The sequence below is a fragment of the Ceratosolen solmsi genome, unplaced genomic scaffold, assembly GCF_000503995.2.
Source record: "Ceratosolen solmsi marchali unplaced genomic scaffold, CerSol_1.0 scaffold57, whole genome shotgun sequence".
Lineage (NCBI taxonomy): Eukaryota > Metazoa > Arthropoda > Insecta > Hymenoptera > Agaonidae > Ceratosolen > Ceratosolen solmsi.
Window position 1 is genome coordinate 4436549 of NW_011948427.1, and position 9782 is coordinate 4446330.

The following is a 9782-nucleotide window of genomic DNA, read 5'->3' on the forward strand; positions in this document are numbered from 1 at the left end:
ATAATATATAGATCTATCTATGTATCGCGCGCAAGTGGTCGGCCGCTGCCTCTTCGTCCTTACTCCTCCTTGGCGATACTCCTCGCGACAGATCGCGACGAGCACATATATATATATATAATATCTCTCCCCGGGAGATCGGCTCGTCGGCTCGACGAGGAGGTGGCGCTTACTCTCGCGGCCCTCCTGCAACTTGGAGGACTGTTTAATAAATAAGGGGTTAGTTATTGGGGTCCTCTGCTTAGCCCGCCACTCTTACGCACTTAACGCACGCACGCACTCACACTCAGGCTCCGCGCTTAAATGCAACTCTTGTACTAATGCGATACAAGCCGGGGCGCTAAAGGTCCGGGCCCACGGGCTCCAGGAGCCTTTTCTCCGGGTCCCTCGAGTCCCTCGCATCCCTGGTGATCCTCGCATCTCGCGCGTCCCTGGCGTCTCTGGCGAGGGCCTCCGGAAGCTGGGAGCGCTGTTCGCACCTGCAGCCCTGGGCGGCCCTGCGGGCGTAGCAGGCCTCGCAGCCGGCGACGCAGGCCCTAAGGGGCCAATAGCAGAGTAGACAGGGCAGGACGAGGGCTAGAGCTCCCAGGCAGGTCCAGCGCGCAGCCTTGCGCGAGCCACTACAAGAGCAGGGCTCGTCCGCGCAGTCGGCCCCGGGGTCGGGCTCGGGGGTGGCCGGACTCCCAGGCCCCAGGCCTCCGTCCGCGCAGTGGTAAAAGAGGCCCTTGACACAGCAGAGGCAGCTCGCGTAATCGAGGGCCGTTTCGGCCGAGCAGAAGCACGCATTGTCACAGAGCCAGCGACTCGGCAGTGGGGGCGGCTCCCGGCAACTCTCGCAACGGCAGCGGCTACAGCGCTCGCACATTATTGAGAGGCCCCGGGTGCCGGCCGCGGGCTCCTTCGTGAATGAGACGGGCTGTTTGGTGACGGGTGTTCGGCCGGGACTCGTCGGGGGCGGCGATCGACGCCGTTGTTGCTGTTGCTGCTGGTGCTGCTGCTGTTGCTGCTGTTGATACTGATGCTGACGCTGCAGTTGCAGCAGCTGCTGCTGCTGCTGCTGCTGCTGCTGTTGCTGTTGCTTGGGGCAGGTGGTGAGGGCGGCGGAGGGCGAGGGGCCCGGTGGCCCAAAAGGCGCCTCCACGTACTCGTTGGCTAGGCGCTCGGCATTGGGTCGCGGCGCCCGAAGACTGACGGCCTCGGGGGGCCGTGGTGGCGGCGCCGGCGGCATCGCGTTGACCGTTAGCGGGCCCGGGGCCGGCTGCTGTGCTTGCTGCGACTGCGCGTCCGAGGCGGACGGGAGCGAGCCGCGTTGCTGCTGTTGCTGGTACTGTTGCTGGGTCTGAGACTGAGTCTGAGACTGGGGCTGGGACTGGGTCTGGGACTGCGGGCTAGCCCATGGCCGCAAGGGCGCGGGGGGCGAGCGCCGGTGCGGCGTCGTGACGATTGCTGCTGCTGCTGCTGCTGCTGCTGCTGCTGCTGGTGCTGCTGTTGACGGTCTTCCTGGTGGCGGTATGGCGCGGGGCGGCGCCGGTAATGGCCAGCCTGCTGCTGCTGCTGCTGCGGCGCGAGGTGCTGGCGCTCGCGGCAGAGGCGTTCCATGAGCGAGGGTAAAGCAGGATGCTCCGCGACCACTTCCTCCCGCCCTCGCGACTCGCGCTTCATCCCCACCTGTACAGAAAAAGAGATTGTTTCGTTAGTTGAGTTGGTAATTTTTCTAGGAACTGGCCACCTTTACATCACATATTCCTTATATCATATATTACACATGGTATATGTTACATATATATATATATATATATATATATGTGTGTATATAAATAAATCAATAAATAAATAATATATAATAATATATATATATATATATATATATATATATATATATATATATATATTCGCGTGCGTGCCTGAGTGCCCGAGTGCGCGTGTAAGTGCGTTTGTATCGCTGACTAGCTCGTTCGCTCCGTCTCACCCTTCTAAATGTGGACAAGCTGAGCGCATTTGTGTACATACACGTGAATTATTACATTACGCTTTAACGCTCGTTTTCAGGTCTGTCCTCTTCTTCGGCCAAGGCTCGCTAGCTAGAGACCAAGAAACCGAGAAACGGAGAAACGGAGCACGGCGGCCTGTTTCACTGCGTCACTCTGAATTCCTATTGGCTTGCTCACGCGCATTTCAAACGATTCGTAAATCTTATCTCGTTGCCGAGCCGGACTTGTATATAATTCCTTGACTCGAAAGTGTTCAACTCAAAATAAATAGGGAAGGCGAACCTAGCGTCATTTGTATGCAGGAGGCAAGAAATTGTCGAGTAAACATAGGGAGGGCGAGGGAAGGGGAGGCTCTCTAGCTAATTCCCAGTCTGTCCAGCGACAACGATTAGCGATTTAAGCTCGGGAGAGTTTCAAAATTCGCCAGACATGGAGTACGAGCGTAGAAGGACGACGACCGACGGGAACCAACACTCGTGTGACGCGCCTACTATTTCATGTACGACTTTCACCGACTGTGAAAATCGTAGTTGATAAATGTCGAGGAACTTGAAGATCCGTGGTTTTGATGGTCGTAGATCGGAGCGTTGGAGCGCCTTCCTCATTACCTTAATCATTCATACGAGAGTGTAGAGGACGTGGTGCATTAGTGACCGCGTGTCACCTCGAGAACGGCGCAAGGGGATATTTCTCTTTTCCAGCGAGATGTAGGAATGGCAGGACGTGTCGCGTACATGGATGCAGGCCTGCGTGTATGTGTAGCGGGCGCGGGCGCGCAGTCTTACACGCAGGCGAACGGATGCACACACCCGCCGGGACAGCCGTACGACCAAAGAATCCACGCTCGTTTACGTTCACGTGTCGACTGTACAATCCACCACAAAAATATTGCCCGCGCAATGGCGAAGACGCGCACACTCGACGTTTCCGTACGCAATATATGCGCGCATTGCTTCCTCCTTCTCCGCCGCGAGCTCCTCCTTCTCCTTCAATGAACGCTCAACTCGCTTACAGCCTTTGCGGAATTCGCACTTATTTACTTATTGTTTGCTTTTGAGCTTTAAGTATTCCGTGTCAGTGGGCACTTTCATTAAGTACTGCGATTTCGTTTGCGAAAGCGCTCGGCAGATTAACAAAGATTCGACGAAACGTGACCAAACAAAGTCTTTAAACGAAAGAACACAAATTCATTTCTTTTGTATTCCCATCGATTGGTAAATTGGTATTTTAACGTAATAAATTCGAGAATGTAATTACACGGCTAAGAAGTATTGCAAGTAATTGACAGAGAAATGCAAAATTTTCGTATTCTAATCATTTATATTATGGGTACTAATTTACAGCGACAATTCCTATAACTTCAACGTCACATTACACCAATTGCTATCCGTGCATTGCATCTATTTGTCTCGAATTATTCTTACAACTTTAAATATGAATTACTCTTACAGCTTTATATATGAAATAATAATAATACTCGCGACATTAAAAGGATGTAGGAAAATTATACACATTTCAAAAGTATTAAAAATCCGTGTTTATAAATAAGATTCTTCGTCTAATAGCATAAAAAGTCTCAAGCTTCTAAAACTTACTGTACGTTAAAGCCATTATGAGAGAAAGGAAGAAAACTATACAGAAAGCGAGAAAGAGAGAGAGAGAGAGAGAGAGAGAGAGAGAGAGAGACAGAGACTGAGGTCAAAGAGGATTGTTTCGTCGTCATATTTCTGCAGCATTTAATAGATTGTCAAACTCAGTTGAGAAAAGAGAGGAATGGAACACTGCACAGAGTTTGAACTTTTTGCTCGAAACGCGTCGTTCCTCTCTCTCTCTTTCTCTCTCTCTCTCTCTCTCTCTCTCTATCTATCTATCTATCTCTCTCTCTCTCTCTCTCTCTGTTTCTTAGTAAAGGGGAAATAGTGAGATAGAGAGTTAAGAGAGAGAGCGAGAAAGCATAAGTAAGTGAGTGAACAAGCAAGAGAGAGAGAGAGAGAGAGAGAGAGAGAGAAGACGAAGTAGAAGAGTGCTTGGATGATATTCGACAAAGGAATGTCGAGGGAGGCGGTTCATAAGTATACGTGGATGATGCGAGCGAACGAGCGAGTGAGAGAGAGAGAGAGAGAGAGAGAGAACTAACCACGCGGGTTCAGGTAAAGTCAGCGCTTGAATGAGACTTCTCGGGAATCCAGGCAGATGTGCACGAGACGTATAGGTTAAGTTTCCTTTTTCTCTTTCTTTCTCTTATGTATGGATTCTCTCTCTCTCTCTATTTCTTTCGGTATCACTCTATCTCTTTCTATCTTGTTCGCTGTTTCATCGATCGTCCTTCCCGCACTCATTCATTTTCTCTTTTCCAATTCACAAAATTTCTTCCCTCTTAACTGCCTTTTCCATTTGCGTCTCTCTCTCTCTCTCTCTCTCTCTCTCTCTCCCTCTCTCCCTCTCTTTTACGTTTTCTCCTGCTCGCCCCTTCGCTATACTGTCGCGAGGATGTTTGTAAAGGCTCGTCTCAGAACTTCACTATGCGTAAACCAATAAACAGACGACGGTCGATCTGTACTTGCGTTTCTCTATCTCATTTTTCATCAAAATTATAAATACAATAACCGAGAAATAGACGACATGTGAGAGTACTAGTCCTTCACCATCTATACATAGCAAATACTATGAAAATACTTTTTGCCTAAAATTGCAAACGGAAATTGAACTCGTCAGTTGGTAACGCCAGTTTATTCAGTATTTAATAAAATGTCGAATGGATTATTGTTTACATTATGATAATTGATATATTAGATGGATGATTGACGAATCGAAGGTCGTATTTAGACATTAAATATAAAAAAATCAATTTCAATCATAGTATAATCAAATGGGCGCTAATATTTACATTAGAGTATAAAAATATTTTTATTTAAAATACTAATATCGCTAAGAGTTGACTACGATAATGTATACTTGATCGAAAACATAATACGGGAACCTCGAATATAACAAGAACTTGAGTTTGCGATTTCGTAATACTAAGTTAGCAATAATGGTGGGTATTAAAATTTTGCACCTCCAAGCATAAGTGTCACCTGCGACAAAAAATTCTTGTACGTATTTTTCATGTGGAATTTGTTTCTTATAAAATTAATCATACAATGTCATCGGGCTTAAAACTAATTGAAATGCACGATATAAGTGTTCGATTTCAATTCTGTCTCATATTTAATAATTATTAATCGTGTATGTTCGATACAAATGATCCAATGCAATTACAATGTCGAGACGCGAATGACCATATTAAGAATACGTGAAAAGCGTCGGGTTAAAATTATTTATTATCGTTAAATCATAATATATGTATTTACGATAATGTGCCGGCGATAAAAATCGAATAATAATACCATTTATGAAGATGTAAAGAGAGTGAGAGTGAGAGAGAGAGAGAGAGAGAGAGAGAGAGAGAGATATGGAGAATTGAAAGGAATTTCTCTGTCTAATGTAATTAACATGTTAATTAATTTTCTCTTCAAGCACTCAAGAGGTAGACCTCGAATTTACAGATCCGAATGTATATGCACTGTGCATGAGATTGTGTCCTTCGGAAATTCATGCTCGAGGCGAATGTAAGTAGAGCTGAGCGACTTTTTGGAAAAGCGTCGCGAAGACGTCGGAAGATTTTTCTGCTTCAATTTCAATTGAAAGATCGATGAGAGTTTAAAGGGCCAAAAATTGTCGATCGATGTCGTAATAACTATCGATTGAGCAAGCAAGCAAACATAAAGGGACACTATTAATACTTCTCAATGGCAATTTTTTGTTATTTTTATTTATTTATTTATTTATTTATTGTTATTGTTTTCGAAGCACTCGTCGAAAATTCCGTCTACAAAGATAATCAATTTTGAGGCGCGTGAATGCAACCGCGACGATTTTTACGCAACAAGCCGAGCCTCTTCGCCTACCCGATCGCGATTTTCATATTTCGCCATTGTCCTCGCGAGGCTTGCGCACATATATGGCGACTTGTCCTGCTTGAATTTGGTCGGGAGAAACGAGAGAACGATCGATACTAACGCAGCGATTGCAAATGGAGGTTACGTCCATAAGGAGATGAATAAGCAAACGCTGCTTCACTCGCGTGAATTCAAAAGCGAAAAATCGAGTAGCCGAAGCAAGACGAATGACTTATTTAAGAGAATTATTCCCTGGCTACTCGATATGACAAAATTCGATAAATCGTTTTTTTCGTCGCTCTCCAATGAAATTCTGCACTTTTTTCCTCCTAATTATCTGCCTCCTTTGACATATATATTATCCGAAATCCGGAATGCGAGTTATATATTTATGATAAAAGTTACACGAAAATACATTAAAAAATATCAGATAAAAAGAAAAGGTAAACAATAAAATTCCAAGTGGATGGAATATCGTGGAAAAAAATATCGTATGAAGAAAATAAAGTTGGATGTAATTTCAGACATTAAACTGAAATTATTTCCCGACAATTCTTACAACATATTGACTTTCATCCGAGTATTTGAGATCCTTCCATACCCAAGACACACTTTATAAGCTACGCTATCGAGAACTTGCACATAAGCCGAGATTTTATGTAACTTTAATCAATATTAAAGTACAATGAATATTTATTCAAATTTCATTAAAAAAAATATGTATTTAATTCCATTTTTGCTCACGTCATATTGGCGTATTCGTGATTAAACTAAATAAACTAGACGAATATCAATCAATAGAGTGTATGAACTTTAATAAGACATTTTGCAGCAACGATCATCGATCGTGTCAACTAATTTTCGGTTGTACATTTCGCAACGGTTGAAGTTGACTAAACGGCTCAAGCTTATTTTTTAGCGTCGAAGCTGCTCACTGAACGATTGCACACGATACCAAAGCCGAAATACGGAGTGAATGTAGATTTTGGTAGGGGAGTCTAGTGGCATTTACAAAAAAAAAAAAAAAAAAAAAAAAAAAAAAAAAAAGAAAAGTATAAACAGTATATATAACAAAGGTGCGCGTATGGAAAAAAGTTATACAGTAGATGAATGTATAGTTCGGCTAGGGAGGGGAAAAAAAGGGCTGAGAGTAATGGAGGCAAGTAGACCTTTGAATGTTCATGAGTGCGAGATTCGTTTATTCGATTGTATATTTTGTGTTGTGGCAAAATTTTCAATGCGTACTTTGTATTTTCAAAGCGATGCTCTGGGCGTCTCTGCGCGCACTCGTTTTGCAAATCAAGCATTGCCCACTTTACATATCGATCAAAAATTAATATATTCTTTCATTATTATTTTCCTTCTCATAAAAGAATCTAAATTTGCCGAACTAATTACAATGGCGATTGTTGTAATTCGTGTGTATTAATACAAAATAATCGGCTTTCTTAATTCATTAGCTATCGAGCCTCTAGAACAAGAATAATCCATATATGTTAATTATCTTTGACGCTTACGAAGCACTGAGTAATGCAACATAATTTTATTCAATTACACAAGGAGAATGTGAGCCTTGAGATAATAAACTCATTATTTGCAGCTTAATAATAATAATTAACAATTAAATTTTAATAAATTGATAATTATTTATTTTACATAACGTTGCAGCATCGCGAGCTCGCTTTTAGTTCAATTATAGAATCACGAACAATATACTAAGTCGAGGAACTTACAACGACTTTAAAATCAAAATGGAAAATTAGGCGATAAGGCCTAGTTTATCATCGTCCCCATACGTATCTGGGGAGTCAGCCCTTAAATCGTCTCGTCCAACATGTCCGCGAGTCTGTCTTTGATTGCTTTTCCAGCGATCGCTCAGCGACAAGGTGACGATAAAAATAGTCAGGGGTCTCAGCGCGAATCGGATGGGAGAAGATCCAAGTGTCGTGCAAATTATGCCTCGGGCATTTATTTTTCATGTATTCGCACGCATTTCGATTATCAAGCGATTACCAAAGATAATCGGCGCTATATTAACAATGCTAATGATTTAAATAGCCGGGGTTTTTAAATTGCTTTATGAGCGTCTTATGCAGCGATGTAGTGACGAAGGAGCCACGCTATTACTTATTGCGTATTTGGTATTTTATTTTATAATTGTGTATATGCCGGTGAGCACATTGTCAGTTTAATGGGGATAATTTATGTCTACACGCTTACACTACTGTAGAGACGAATTTTTCAGCTACTCGCAATGAAATCTAATGGAAAGGAGTTTTTATTACAATTAAATACCACAACTAATAGTTGTAGAAAAATTATTATTGCATAACGTTGCCGCAGTTTGTCATTCGTCGACGTTATACGAAAAGTCATGTTAAACTACTTCGACGGTGCATCGACTGCGTTGTTTGTTATCTCACGGCGGAGATGAGAGTCGTAGAAATAATAATAAAAACTCGCAATTATTCATCGAAAATTTCAAAATCCTTTATCGCAATCAATTGAACCTATGCAAAGATATTTTTATGAAATGTCATTCATTGCAACGCAACGCAATTATCTCGTCATTTTCCATATAATACTGTCGTTTAGAAAAATTTTACAGTTGGCTATACGTAAGACGAATATATATATATATATATATATATATATATGCATACTACAGTTGACTTACGATTCTTAAATTATATATTATCATCTTAACTTATCCGAGGACAGTCGTGGGTATGTGTGTGTGTGTTTTTTGATTTTTTTTTTTTTTTTGTTGCAGCGACCGAAATGTTGACAGAGATATGTAAATAGCCGTTTGATCGAGTGGATCGTGAAATGCAAACGCTATCGCGTCATTAACATCTCAATCATCAAATTCCTAGTACTCTTTCTTTAATCGCAACAACGATTCTAAGCAAACGTCCTTTAATTGTTAATTATTAGCTTCACGGCCTGACATTCTAACGACAAAGTCGCAAAACGTCAGTTTCCAAAAATATTATGTACACTTCACTACGAAATTGCCTAAATTTCCTGAATCTTCGCATAGCTGCAATAATAAAGCTTCAGGGAAATGTTATATTTCAATCGGGCATTATATATAGAATTTCTGTTATCTTATCTTTTATTCCATAGAGTAAAATATTACTTCTATTTCTGAATGAAATATACATAAGATAAAGTGGGATTTTATCATAAAGTTCGATTTTCGGTCATATTTTTTGATTCCGTCGTGAGCTAATGCTCGATTGGGCACGACATCGTCGGTAAGGTTACGTTGCAAGTCAAGAAGACATGGACGCGCGCCATCGTTTCCATTGCAGAGGAAAACGGCAGGCTACGGTTTCGAAAAAATGCAGTTGCCGGTGTGCAGCGGCGAGCCTTCGAGGCCGAGCGCAACGAACGAGTCACTCTGTGTTTGCCCGTGCCTCGGTGTTTGTGCGTTTTTTTTTTTGTGCGCGTGTGCGCGTGTGCGTGTGTGGGTGTGTATTGTACGCGCGGGCGCTCGCCGCGGTTCTCGGCCGAGAGAAGAAACAAGCGGACCATTGAGGCAGTTACTAAAAGGAATGCGCCTCTATCAGCGGCTGATTGCCACAGGTCAAAGCTTTCAGTCATTATATGTACGCGCGCGCGCCACGATAAACGCCAAGTTTTGTAAGCGATAATACGCATAATGTGGGAATCCACTTCCTCCTCCTCCTCCTCCTCCTCCTCTACCCCCACCTCTACCTCCACCACCTCCTCATCCCCCCTCACGCCATTCACGTTTCACCACCTCCCGCCTCTCTGCCTCTTTGAATCTCACTCTCTCTCTCTCTCTCTCTCTCTCTCTCTCTCTCTCTCTCTCTCTCTCTCT

General features: G+C 43.2%; 1 protein-coding gene across 1 annotated transcript in view; it reads right to left on the reverse strand.

The window, feature by feature from the left end:
- Window positions 1-229: 229 nt before the first annotated feature.
- sty (sprouty signaling antagonist) overlaps window positions 230-9782 on the reverse strand; it is a 47900-nt gene continuing 38347 nt past the window's right edge. Inside the window, exon 2 of the mRNA XM_011501147.1 lies at window positions 230-1668. Within this exon, the coding sequence (XP_011499449.1) occupies window positions 341-1228 (888 nt within the window). The 5' untranslated portion in view covers window positions 1229-1668 and the 3' untranslated portion in view covers window positions 230-340. The remainder of the gene's footprint in view (window positions 1669-9782) is intronic.